The sequence below is a fragment of the Phyllostomus hastatus genome, unplaced genomic scaffold (assembly GCF_019186645.2).
Source record: "Phyllostomus hastatus isolate PE091 unplaced genomic scaffold, TTU_PhHast_1.1 phas_contig_86, whole genome shotgun sequence".
Taxonomy (NCBI): Eukaryota; Metazoa; Chordata; class Mammalia; order Chiroptera; family Phyllostomidae; genus Phyllostomus; species Phyllostomus hastatus.
Genome location: NW_025333977.1, coordinates 28,747,250 through 28,761,722, shown reverse-complemented (window position 1 = coordinate 28,761,722; position 14,473 = coordinate 28,747,250). Strand labels below are relative to the sequence as shown.

Genomic DNA, 14,473 nt, shown 5'->3' with positions numbered 1-14,473 from the left:
TTAGTCATCAGGGAAATATAACCAAGCTACAATGAGATACCACTTCACTCACACTAGGAACAAATAAGGCTGATAATAACAAATCTGGACAAGAATGATAAGAAACAGAAAACCTTAACACATTGTTGGTGGGCATGTAAATATTGTACCCACTCTGAAAAAAAATTTTGGCAGTTCTTCAGAAAGCTACACATGGATTTGTCTATGGCCCAGCAATTTCACTATTAAGTATATACTCAAGACAAGTGAAAACAGATGTCCACATAAAAGCAGAACCTGAGTGTTCACAGCATCATTACTCATAATAACCAAAAAGTATAAACAACTCAAATATCCATCAACCGATATGTGGGTAAATAAAATGTGTGAGGTGTATAATGGAATGGTCCTCAGCCATAAAAGGAATGAAGTACTGATGTATGCTACCACCATCTGTGCACCACGATGACCCTTGAAAACATTCTGTTAAGTGAAAGAAGCCAGTCATAAAAGACAACATTTTTAAAAATTCCATGTATTAGGAAACTTCTAAAAAGGGCAAAAAGATAACTACTGACTAGCAGTAGGGCTGGAGGTGGGAGTGATGATTGACAGCAAAGGGCACAGGGTATCTTTTGGGGTGATATAAATGTTCTAAAATTGGACTGTGGTGATTCATAACTATCTGAAAAATTATTGAATTGGTAAATTCAAAAAAGTTTCTTAAACCTGTATTAATTACAGTTTATCTAAAGTCTAAAAACAACAACTTTTAAGATGAGAATATAAAAAAAGAATTTCAATTATGTAAGTAGAATGACCTGTAACAGTACAGAAGGAAAACTTTCGACTTGGTTTTCTGCTATGAATAGCATACCTAATTCAGAAATGGCTCCAAGTGATAGATATTAGTTCACAAACATGCAAATTCCACATAGTTTACCCCAGTAGAGAAAATCACATAAGCAAAATACAAAAGGAGAATCTTGAGTGGTGAGAATAAAAGACACATACCTGTGCAGGAGTACAGCAATAAACACCTGATAAAAAAAGACTACTTCAAACAATAGAAGCAAAACAGAAAAAATCTGTACCTGAAAGAGGGGCTCAGATAATCCTAGAAGCACCCTCTGTGCATTCGTAGGGCCCAAGAAACGATGGACAAGGGAAGACCAGCCCAAGGAAAAACGAAATACAATATCCTCTTGAAAATCTGAACATAACTTGTGGCAATTTAGGTCATAGCTAAGATCAAATTTCTTGCAAGGAATCAACGTATGTAGTTTATTCTGTACACCAGCTGGAAGCAATGGCTTTAAATTTTCTATAAAGAACAAAATTAGGACATTTATTTTAAAAAATAATAGTGTTAAAAGGAAGAAAACTGTACTTGAACAATGATTAAAATGAAAAATAAAAAATAACAGTAAGTGTGGTGACTGTGGGCTGTAGGGTGGAGGATAAGGGAACTAGATAATATTGGGAAAATAAAGGAATTTAAAAAATTAAAAATAATAGTAAATAATGTTTTCATTTTATTTATTTTTTAAAAAGATTTTATTTATTCCCTTGCTGGTGTGACTCAGTGGATTTAGCGCTGGCCTGAGAACCAAAGGGTCACTAGTTCAATTACCAGTCAGGGCACATGCCTGGGTTGTGGACCAGGTCCCCAACAGGGGGTGCTTGAGAAGCAACCACACTGATGTTTCTCTTCCTCTCTTTCTCCCTCCTTTCCCCTCTCTAAAGATAAATAAATAAAATATTTTTCAAAAAAGGATTTTATTTACTTTTAGAGGGGGGAAGGAAGAGAAACATCAATATTTTTTTTTTAAAAGATTTTACTTATGCCCTTATTGGTAGTCAAGCCGGTAACCCTTTGGTTTGCAGGCCAGAGCTCAATCCACTGAGCCACACCAGCCAAGGCTGTTTTACATTTTATTAAACATCTAAAGGAAAATATATCCTTTACCAACAAAATAAAGAAATACTACACATGAACTTGTGGACATAACTATTACCAATAATTTCTTGTTGCGATTGAAGCATTGAAGTGTTGACTTCACTGGTGCACCGATCAGCCAAATTTCTTCCCATACCATCTTCTATATGCTTATTTAATTCCTGGTAAAAACAGTAAATGACCACATCATTTTTTTCTCTAGAATATAAAGTTTTATAAAAACTTTAAAAATGTAGTAAGTGTTAAAATGATCTTATTCTAAGAGGATAACTTTCTTATGTATTTTAATACAAAATAATTTACATTTATTACAAGAGTGCACAGGAAATGGTGACAGTTCAACTGTGTACTGACTGCCATAAAGCCAACACATAATAGTATAGAATAAGGTGAGGGAACTATCTGAATAACTTTTAAGTACAATTTAACTTACATTTTTATATACTTTCAATACACTTGGAGTAGGATGGAACTCAGAACAAAATTCATCAACCAAAACAGAGAGTCGACAAATTTCATCTGTCATTGCACATGACACCTGGAAATATGGAAAAAAAAAAATTTGCAAACAAAATTAAACAAATTCATCAATCACTCAAAAATTCAAATTGAAAAAAAAAAAACACCCCAAAAAACAAAGTATTCCTTTTAAGTTACAGGAATAACATTTTAAGCATTATGAAAAATATTTCTATTCCATTTTTTAACCACAGAGTTCCTGTTACCCACCTTGTTTGCCACCTCCTCTGTAACCTCCCTGATTTTCTTCTTAACATCCAGTGTTAAAAGGTTCATCTGGTTTCGGATAAAGTCCAGTCTATCAATTTGGTCTTCCCTCTCTTCCATTGAATAAACTCTATCATAGTATGAAAGTAATTAATATTCAGAGGATAGTAAAGTCTCAAAGCAATTAAGCAAATGCACTCAATTATATATTAAACTATCTGTTAGCATGACAGAAGAAAAAATCTTGTACTTCAACATTGAAAGATTTAAATACTTCACTTACAAAAATTTTACAGATGACTGGATTTAAACTACTTTGTTTCTCTGCCCATGTGTCACCTGAATCCCACCAAAGGATTAGTAAGAATTCTAAGCATCCAAACACTTCACAGATATGAAGAGAATTCAATACTGACTTTATTTAATATATAAGGGCCAGCAAATTGGCCAACTCTGCAGATGCTAGTTTCTGTTAACATTTTCTTGGAATGTAGCTGTGCTCATTCATGTACTAACTACCCAAATGCCTGTTTTTGCTCTAAAATCGCAGAACTGAATAGTTGCCAAAGATAGTATGGCCCACAAAGCCTAGAATATCTGGACTTTGTTGTTCTGAGGTATTATGATTACATAAACCACCCTCAAATCACATCTTTTTTAGGTCATGTTTAGTTCAATGTCCTATGTTTTTAAAAATTAATAAGGTCAATCCAGCAGACCATATATTCATTATATAGAAATAGTGTACAGAGCCTGAAATCAGATTCTAGAGTATCACCCTTTTGTTATATAAGCTGGAAATTCTCTAGTTTTTAAGATAATACATTCTTAGAAATGTGTTAAAATTAGGCAATAAACTTAGATGTGAGAGGAATTGTTCCCAGCAATATCAGATACATTTAAAATTCCAATTGCATGTCATCTTGGACTTTTATGCTTTATACCTTTCTTTTAATCGGCTTAAGCTCACTAAAAAGGTTCAACTGAGGCTCAACATCACTGTATTTGTCACATCAAGTAACATCCTGATCATTTCAAGTGTATCAAAGTTGTAACAACTACTCTTTTCTTTGATGGTGTTGGCATTTTCAAGCATTCATTTTCATTTTTATAAAGTAATAAATGGAATAAAATACTGCAATACAGTATGACATATATGGTAATGCTTACCAAACTGACTTTCTGGCTGGCAGTTAATATCACCTTTGGTTGTTTGCCAGCTGGTAAAAAACCACCACTGGCATAAAAGAGTGATTTCAAGGGATCAATGTATGAATATATGAGTGACTGGTCATGTGTTAAATGTAAAAAAGAGGGTCATCTATTTTGATTTCTTCTAGAAATTTAGCTCGAAAAATGTCTCTTCCACTGCTGTAAGATATTTTAAAACCACTAAACATTTTCAAACCACAACTCATACACAAGAATACTGAGGTGCAGGGAATGCAAATGATGTGTACAATAAGTAAATAAATATTTACAGTTTCAAATATTTAAAAATGTACAAGTAAAGATTAGCTAAACCCAGAAGTTTTATTCTAGTAGGAAAGTATTCATAATTATTTAAAATTTTAGCTTAAGGAATTCATATTGACATAAAACTTACATTTTTATTTTGCAATAAATGCATTCATACCTTTTCTCTGCTGCTGCCACGTTTATTGAATCCATTATGTCTTGCACAGTATCTAGTATCTGTTTAGCTCTGATAGTGTGCTGTTCAAACTTTGTTTTCACTGCTGACTGCGAGATACACTCCTGCGAGGGGCCGAAGCCATGACACATTACTGTAATTCCATCCCAACATTTTTAGGAATTTTAACACAAAAACTTGCTGTTTATAACTTTAACCAAAACAGAAATTAGGATATAAAATAAAGGCATGATAAACACAACTTAAAATTACAAAGGTTAAAAAAATTACAAAGATTCAAAAGTAAAAAGGGCTTCCAAACAGCAAGTTCAAATCTTTGTGTAATTTTACACAGTAATGTGCAATGGTTTTTATATTACTTTTTGAAAGTAAATAACCAAGTACTATTTTCAATGTTAAAAAAGGCTTTTCTTCTAGAATTACTGATTTTATTTATATCACCTTTAATCTACTTCTAGTTTAAATTTTTCTCATACTTGCAATAGATAGCCTAATAAAGTTCTTCAGTTATGAACTCTAATTCTACAATTTAAAAAACTAGTTGAATGCTGGGATTCACATAAAGTTTTTTAAAAAGGACTTTTGCAGATTAAAACTTGAACAATTTAAAAAATACTCTTAAACAACCTGAGTAATACTTTAAATTGTTTATAGAAAAAGTCTACATTTATTTCAAAGACAACTGTTACTATCATTGGTCTGCAGTATGTGCATACTGGTCCCCACAATGCCCTATTATTAGTTTTACCTTCAAGTTCATGCAGCTCATAACCTGTTAACAGTTGTACAAATCAGAGCTTGATGACCAGTGTTTTTTTTTAATAGAATATTTCAGAATCACATATAGTGGTGGATGTTTATTTTGTGAAATTTTAGTTTCAATTTTAATATATATACATACTAGTTATTTAAAACATTTATGATGATTCACTGAATGTTTGAAAAATCATTAAATTAAAATCAGCCTTTCATGTTTACTTCATAGAAAGTCAAACTCTGTACTGACATAACACTTGAAAACAACTACAAGTGTTTACAGAATAGTACTATCTGATCTTTGAACAATCACAAAATGTTCAACCAGGTCACAACATCAGTAACTATAATAGGTGGTTTGTAGGATGCCATGTTTAATTCTGTGGTGAGTTATTAAAAATTAGGAATACACCCCAACTTGAACATTTCTCTGCATTTAATGTTTTGTACTAGTTATACATATGGTATAACTTTTTATACTAGATATGCAAGGGTGGACATCCTCCGAAACAGACTATATTTATAAAAAATTGTGTATTTTTTTGTACATGTTTATACTTCAGTCACCTTCAAAGTAATCTCCATTTAATGCAATACACCTATAGAAACATTTTTTCTACTGCTCAAAACAGTTTTTGAACTCATCGATTTTGATGCCTTTTAGTGCTTCTGCTGTTTTTTATTTCACCTCTCTCACATCGGAAAAACGTTTCCAGGATTTTTTTTATCCAGGGAAACCAGAAGGTCACTTGGGGCGAGAATGGGTGAACAGGAAGGGTGGGCCACAGGGGTCATGCTGGTTTTTGGCAAAAAACTGCTGAACACTCAGCACAGTGTGGGGCAGGTGTGCTCATAAGTTATACATCACAAAATTCGCAAACATATTGAGTCTTCATTAAAAAATTCATTGAAGCTGAATACAGCCTCTCACAACAATGTCAGCCAGTACACTGATACAGATAGGCTCCTAGAACACTCACCTAGCAAAGGAAGCCTGTACTACAAAAGGCATGACCTCCAGAAGATAGTTCCAGGGCTTGGGGTCACTCCTTGTATATAACTAGTACAAAATTGTGGTCATTCTTTCTCAAGTTTTTACTATCCTTCATTAAAATAAATAATTTTCAAGATTTAAAGGGTATTTACTTAATACTCTAGTCCTACACACAGGGTGGGGCAAAAGTAGATTTACAGTTGTGGGTACATGAAAGAGAGCTTATTCTTTTATTTGTTAATTATTGTATTATTTTCTGTACGAGTAACCATAAACCTACTTTTGCCACACCCTGTATATCATCTTGAAATCAGTATGTTACATTCATTCAATGTACTATTTATAAACTAGCTTAGCTTTCAGATCTCTAAAATGGTTATTTGTTCACTTCACAAAGACAAGACTTAAAATGTCTTTTGCCACTTTAGCTGCCCTCTTCAGGATTTGTTTGAGGTATAAAATACAAAGCAAAAATCCTTTCTCTAGCTGTAAGCACTTGAGGGTAATTCATTTAGTGAACAGTTTTGAAAGCTTTAACTCAGAGACCATTCCTTCCTTCCACTGCAGGGCCTCACTTCTGCTGATGGGTAAGTTCACTGACACATTACTCCATATCACTAATCATGAGGGTATTGGTGGTAGGAAGTTACAGCATTCCTGCTTAGTACATGCCAAAGTAAAACCACTAACAATTAAACAATATTAAACTTTTAAAGTGCAAACCTGTTTTTTTAACAAATAAAACTTCTGTTTTACTTTAAATACTGCCTCATTAATTGCCAAATTAACTTCCACAAAAACTATAAAGAAACACTAAAATATTTTTAAACGAAAAAAGGTTAAAAAAATTTTATGTTCCTCGATGAAGCAGATCTAGATATCAGCAATGAAGTCTTCAATTTGTAGATAACAGCACAGTATTAGAGCTAAACTAGACAGGAAAGGAAAATCTTCAAAAGTTATTAAGCAATATAAAATTATTCCTTGATTCAAAATATACAATGAACAACAAGTATAAAGAAGAAAATAGGCAATCTTCAAATTAAAACACCATCCCACAATGGTGTTCCCACTGATCAGAAAAATATCAAGAGTCAACCTGCAAAAGAAATACTCTGTTTTACTGAATTATTTCTCAGAACCCTTAATAAACTAATATGCTTTGGATCTCCATGGGGAATATAATTATCAGAAACTCTAATTTTCTGAGTTTAATATATTACATCAAACTAACTTAAATTCCATCTTGTTAAGGTATCCATTAGACTGTTTTATAACTTATTAAAGATTCAGAACCAAAACAATAATCATATCTCAATTAAGATAGCTTTCAGATTGTCTAGTAACATTTAAAGAAGCCAGCTGGTAAGCAATTGTACATAATTACACCAATAAATATTAATATTTATATATAATTAAAACATAAAATGAACTTGTCAAGGCCCCTTGATAACACACCCCAAACACTCAATAACATACTACTCAACACTCTTGACTTACTATTTTAAAGTACTATTTTTAAATAACAAGAAAGTAATAGAAAGAACACCAATGTAATATGTCTTTCAAGTAAATATACCAAATGTTAACATTCAACCTCATTTGTGTTTATCTTCCTTCTCTGGCTATATCTATATAGAAATATTCATATATTTTACATATATGTGTGTGTATATATTCCTGCTGTGCGTATATAACCATATAACCATTCCTGCTGGGCAATCTGATAATTCATTGCAGCCACCACACCTTACTACTAAACATACAGATTCATGAGACAATTATTGTATTTAGAACATTTATCACTGGGACAAGACTGTTAACCTAACACAGAGTCCATTTTCAAATTTTAGCAGTTGTCCCAGAAATTTGGTTTACAACAAATTCATTGACATTTTACAGAAGAGTTATTTTATATATTTTTGTCCATCACACAACCAAAATTATTAAAAGGTAATGGCCAAAGAACTGAACAGAGAGATTTAGATTTCTCAAGGGCCTTCAGAACATATACCTGTTTAAATACAGATAGAACACAGAAAGAAAATGTATTAATGGAATTAATGTTCATTTTGATTGACTTTACTTGATTTCATTTCCAAGCCTTATTTAATTTGGTACTTTGTTTTTTCATCAATATTTAGCTCCCTTGCACCAAATAAATCTCAAAGAAATCCACGGCAAAAATCATGATAAAATAATGAATTTCAGCTTTTCTTTTCACCAAAATCATTAAAACTACAAAGAAAGGAGAATTCTAAAACAATGACAAAATGTGTATAAAGGCCATATTCTGTAATATAGCCTTTAATGCAAAGAAAACAAGAAAGTAATAAATGGAAGTTAGATGAAAAGAATCAAAACATCTGAATCTTAACTCCTGTATTAAATAGGATACTCCAAAAACTGTAATTAAAAATAAACAATGAAGCCTAAACTGAATTATGAAACCCATTTACAAATTCGTGGCCTTAAAATTTTTCCCTAAAAAACAAAAAGCAGAACGCACTTTCCACAGAAGACTGACGACTGTGTCTATCCAGCTGGAGCTGAGACACTGAAGATGTGTCTGGGAGCAGGCCAGTGTGGACCACTGACTAACGGCCTAGCTGAAGAGGGTCCTGGCCATGGAGCCACCTGGCTCTGGGCAGCCTCACTGCTGTGCTGTTTTCACAGCCATGCTGTATTACCACTGAACTGTTTGCACTAAATAAAGTTTCCTTCTTCAAAAAGAAAAAATTGAAAAAAAGAAGAAAAAGCAAAAAACAATGATGCTTTAAATGTTTGGACACCCAGACAAAATTTTTGGTCCATCTTATTAATTCTTTAGATAAATTCAAGTAATTTCTGATTCCATTTTAGATCTGTAACAGTTTCAATTAAATGTTTCAAATTCTAAATCCTGGCATTCTCTGTGAGTTTATTTAAAAACTCCTGCTCATAAGCAGTTTCTTTCCATATATAATTTTTAGATGTCCAAACATACTTTTACAATAAAACAAAAACTGCCAATTTTCTCCTATAAACATTAAGAATAGTTTCTAAGTCTGCCTGATTATTGTAATCAGTTGGAAAGCTTTGAAAATATACCAATTCCGAGGTCCATCCTAGCCCCACTGGATCAGACTCTGGAACAGACCAGGCATCTGCAGATCTCTAAAGCACCTCATGTAATTCAGCCAGGTTTGGGAACCAGTGCTCCATAGTACATCTTTTGTTCTTCTCATCCCCACCTCTTCAAGGAGTTATTTTGGGAAAGCTAAACTGTACCAAGAACCAGTATATAAGTGTATAACAGAACAGTATATGATTTGGTAGGAGAAGCCAATGACAAACAGGGAAGAGATGGGAAGAAGGAAAGGAAGATCAATAAATAAGGAAAGACAAGGGAAACAGAATAGATCCCCTCCCAGATGTTTCCCCATGGATAAAATAACTGGTAAAAGTGAAGAGAACATTAAATCTCTTGTGAAAGCAAAAGAGAAAGACAATAAACAGACAACAATGATCTCTTGGTAACCGAGACTTTCATGTATCCTATAGTCTGAGAGGACATCTGCTGCTATCCCAGGGGGTCTCCAAACAATTAGAGAGATCTTACCTTAATAGCTGGTAGTGGGTTTTCTTTCTTAAGTAACTTTTCTTCATCTATCTGAATAATCTTTCTATTTCTCACCAAATTAAAGATGAGGGACAGTGAGCAAATATTTAATTCTGCCTAGTACATTCAATATTCATGTTCTTACTATTAAGGCAGTTACTGCTTATGAGAAAGAACAATTATAGACCTGGCTGGCGTAGCTCAGTGGATTGAGCTCGGGCTGCGAACTAAAGTGTCGCAGGTTCGATTCCCAGTCAGGCCACGTACCTGGGTTGCAGGCCATGACCCCCAGCAACCGCACATTGATGTTTCTCTCTCTCTCTCTGTCTGTCTCTCTCTCTCCCTCCCTTCCCTCTCTAAAATAAATGAATGAATGAATGAATAAAATCTTAAAAAAAAAAACAATTACAGATGGAAGTTTTTTCAGTTCTGAGGTCTGTGTTCATTCATGGGTAAGGATATGCAATCTAAGCAGAGCTAGACTAAACAGGGCTAAATAAGAGTTTAGATATCTTTAACATCTAAAGAACTTTTCAGTCCAATGCAGGATAAGTTTTAATATCTCTGAATAAAACACCTACACCAAGACATTAAGAAGAATCCTCCCTCCTCCATGCTGCAAACACATTAGTTATACATGTGCCTCAGTAATTCCTGCCAAATTTCTGAAGTACAGGACCTGTATCTTAATTATTTTTGTATTCATTCATGTGTTAAGGACACTTGGTATAAGACGTGAAAAATTAACAGGTGACAACATAGTTTAGAAATGTAATAAACTTTCATCAAATACCAAACTATGTTCTGTATGTCCCTACAAATATAAGATACAAAGAAAAAAAAAGATGATCTTCACTTTGCTTTATTATCCATTCCAACAGCAATTACATTTGCTTAGTCTTATACCAAATTACTCAATATAGAGAACTTCCCTCAATGCACAACACAAAGAATATTAGAAAGTAGCTTCTTGTGGATATAAGAAAAAAGAATAAGAAAGAAATTAATTCTCAATTCTTACGGATCATCCATTTTGCAGGGACTTCCATTCTTCAAACTTTCCTCCTTTCACTTGCTATGTAACTCTACTAAACAACAGTAAGGTTACTGACAAAGACAAATAGTGAAAATCACTCTCATCCAATGCCAGGGTTTCATATTAACCGATACATTCACATAATTCCTACCTCAAAGATTTGTTCAAAATTCTGAAATTCTTGTAATCTTGCCCGAAATCCTTCAGCAAGTGCCCCACCTGTAACATTTAGGTGAAGATTTAATAACCTAATCTATACAGTAAGACAGGATTTCTGGCATGCCATTTTTATAATCTATATTTGTATTTCAAAAGGAACTCTATGATGAATACCTACCACCTTCTGGCATCCCCTGTGCTTTGTGCATTCTAGCATTGAGAACCTCCTTTGCAGAAACAAAAAAAATACGATTCCGTGCTTCTAAAGGACCCACAACTTTGAGTTCCTCCACCAAAAAATGTAGGCATCTTTCTGTGTGCTGTCTGCGTACCTAGAACAAAACAGGGTATTCAATGAACTGCTAAGAATTAAACAAATATAATCACAACTGACAGCTACAGACCAAAACTCCACTTAGAGTGATATCATAGTAACAGTTCCCATATACCTAACAAACCCTAATTATAATTCTAATAAAGTGAAGTGTGATGCTTGCTGACAGAATATTTCTCTCTGTTAACTTACAGTAGTGATTCTTCCTTTGAACATTTAATTTAAAATTCTGATGGATCATCAAATATCACACAGCTGTTATAAAACATATTGTAGACAAATATTAGTACTTCATGGCATGGGAAGATATTCCTAGTTCTGTACCAAGTATGTGCGTGATTATACCACAAGGAAATGAAGAGTGTATATGTGTATTTATGTAACTTAAGAGGTGGCATGCAGGCCAACACCTAAAAAAATGGGTAGCATTTTTATTTCTTCCTTGTGCTTTTTGTATTTTCCAAATTTTCCACAATGAAGTTATTAATACCTTTGAAACCAGAAAATAGGGCTACAATAAGCTACAATGAAGCAATTTTTATTTTGAAGTCAGGACACAAATACTATATTTCCCTTCTTGATAATACTGCGAATTAAAGTTGGGGAGAATGCATTAGCTGGAGAAAAGGTTACAATGTTAGGTTTAAGATTAGCACTTGGGTATTAAAATTAGGACTAAGGGTTAAAAATAGTTAGGGTTTGGTACTAGCTTTTAGTTATGGTAAGAAATTTCTATGTTAATACTTATTAAAATTAAGTATATAATACTAAGTACTTAATAATAAAATTAAGCTACATAAGAATGGAGAAAAAACATTTGTGGGTCATATTTCCCAATTCTCTGATGATTAAATGAGAACCCAATTTCAAAGAGATATTACAACAAGAGTTAATAATACCAGGATATAAAGCTTCATATAAAGCAAAATTCTAACTTTGGGTATGGGAGGAACAATGAAAACAAACAATTGAACATGTGAACCCTGATGGAATAACGTAAATTTAATTTTTTATACATTTCATATATTACAATAAACATACACTACTATCAAAATCAGAAAAAATAGTGTCAAGTAATTTAAATAAACATTATTTATAGACCAAATATTAAGATACTCTATTCTTTTTAAGGTCTTTTTTTTAGAAATGTTATTCTTTTTAAGGTCTTTAAAAAAAAAAACAAAACCCTCACTTGAGGATATGTTACCTAATTTTCAAAGAGGAATGGAAGGAGGGAAGAAGGGAGTGAGTGGGGTTGTGGGGAGGGGAGAAAGAAAGAGGCAGGGAGAGAGGGAGGGAGAGAAACATCAATGTGGAAGAGAAATATCGATTGGCTGCCTCCTGTATGTGCCCAATGGGGATCAAACCCACAACCTAAGTATCTGCCCTGACCAGAGATCAAACTCACAACCTTTTGATGTATGGGATGGCACTCCAACCCACTGAACCACCAGGCCAGGGCTCTATTCTTTTTAAAAGTTTCTAGCCCCAGCTGGTGTGGCTCAGTGGGTTGGATGTCGTCCCACAAACCGAAAGGTCGTCTATTCGATTCCTGGTTAGGGTACATGCCAGGGGACATGCCAGGGCACATGCAGGCTAGGCCCCTGTTATGTGGCATGCAAGACTCAACCAATAGATATTTCTCTTGTACATCAATGTTTCTCTCCCTCTCTTTCTCCCTTCCCCCCCTCTAAAAATAAATAAATAGAAACAAAGTTTCTAAAACCACCAGCATGACAAAAATACCAAGTGTTGGTGAGGATGGATATAAATCACCTGAAACTGTCAAATCAGCTGGTGGGGAGTATAAAGTGGTGTAAGCACTTGAGAAAACTCTTGGGCTGTGTTAACTAAAATGGCATATTCTTAACCTGTAATCCAGCAATTCTTCTCTTAGATATATACTCATATCTTACTGATCTCTGCATTATTGACCTTTTGCAGAAGGTAAATCTATGGTTGGGGGGTGGGTTATTCTATAGTTTAGGATGTTCATCATTATCTCTAGCCTCTACCCACTACATGCCAGCTGCACATTCACCCAGCTGTCAACAAAAATGTCTTCAGACATGGCCAAATATTCCAGGATGTCAAAACTGCCCAACCTCTCACACTGAGAACCACTGGTATACACCCAACAGAAATATACACCTACGTGTTAAAAAAAAAAGACATATATAAGAATGTGCACAGCACTATTATCTGTAATAACTAAAAACAAGTAATTTACCATATGCCTATCACTAGCAGAATGAATAAATCAATTGTAATTAATCACAGGACGAAATACTATACAGCAGTGAGAATGCTATTCTTCAACTATGCACAACAGTATGATTGTATATCAAAACAAGATTGAAGAAAAGAAATCTTGACACAAAAAAGTAGTTACAATATGGTTCTATTACACAAAAAGTTAAACTGGAAAAATCAGTCAAAGGTGTTAAAAATCCTAAGTGATTATTGTTGGGAGGAAGAATAGAGGATGGAAGGAAGTTGCTCCCAGAGTGCTGGGAATGTTCTGCTTCTTGATCTGGATGGATCCTGACAAAGTTGTGCTAAACTGTAAAATTTAACAGAGCTGGACACTTATGATGTGTACACTTTTCTACTACATTATACTTCAGTAAAAAATTTCAAGAAAACAAAGAAAAGGGGAGTTTCAAGATCTAAAATGATTAGATAGTAATTTTATAACACAATTTCCCTTCAAAGTAGGTTAATACCTATATCAAATACTGACTCCAGATTTTCTACACTTATATGCTTTTCTCTAGTGAAAGAGCAGCTGCTTACGATGTGCTATATCATAGGTATACAGTTTTCTCAGATAACAATGTACATGACTATATGTCAAGTATTATGGGGGAAAAAACTTACATCTTCCATATATTCTGGCTCTGATGCAGAGGCGTCCCAACGATTATTCAGAATGAAAATATTAGGCTTGGAAAGTCGCTCATTTACCTTGTGAAAAAACTGTTTTTCCTAGAAAACATCAAACAGCCAATAGTATCTATGTTCACTTCTAAAATCTATTTTTATATTTTTATCTATAATTAAGGTTTTCTTTTCATCTAAATTACGGAACCATTTAGACAACAGTGATTAATACTCATTGGTAAGTATCCCAAAGTACTATGATCATTAAACTTTTCAAAGATGAGAAAATTATAATATAAAAAAAGGAAAAGTAAAGATTTTCCTGCTCCAGCCGTAAGTCTTTTTCGAAATTCAATTTAACAAGTATTTTATCTGGCTCTGTTATATGCAG

The 14,473-nt window shown here is 33.6% G+C and overlaps 1 protein-coding gene across 1 annotated transcript in view; it reads right to left on the bottom strand.

Moving 5' to 3' along the window:
• The window catches only part of MFN1 (mitofusin 1), a 33,813-nt gene that overhangs the window by 8,828 nt on the left and 10,512 nt on the right, over window positions 1-14,473 (bottom strand). Inside the window, exons 7-14 of the mRNA XM_045851526.1 lie at window positions 14,080-14,187; window positions 11,044-11,197; window positions 10,858-10,925; window positions 4,302-4,423; window positions 2,669-2,795; window positions 2,373-2,477; window positions 1,998-2,100; window positions 1,074-1,303 (exon numbers count right to left, since the gene is read on the bottom strand). Coding sequence (XP_045707482.1) covers window positions 1,074-1,303; window positions 1,998-2,100; window positions 2,373-2,477; window positions 2,669-2,795; window positions 4,302-4,423; window positions 10,858-10,925; window positions 11,044-11,197; window positions 14,080-14,187 — 1,017 coding nt within the window. The remainder of the gene's footprint in view (window positions 1-1,073; window positions 1,304-1,997; window positions 2,101-2,372; window positions 2,478-2,668; window positions 2,796-4,301; window positions 4,424-10,857; window positions 10,926-11,043; window positions 11,198-14,079; window positions 14,188-14,473) is intronic.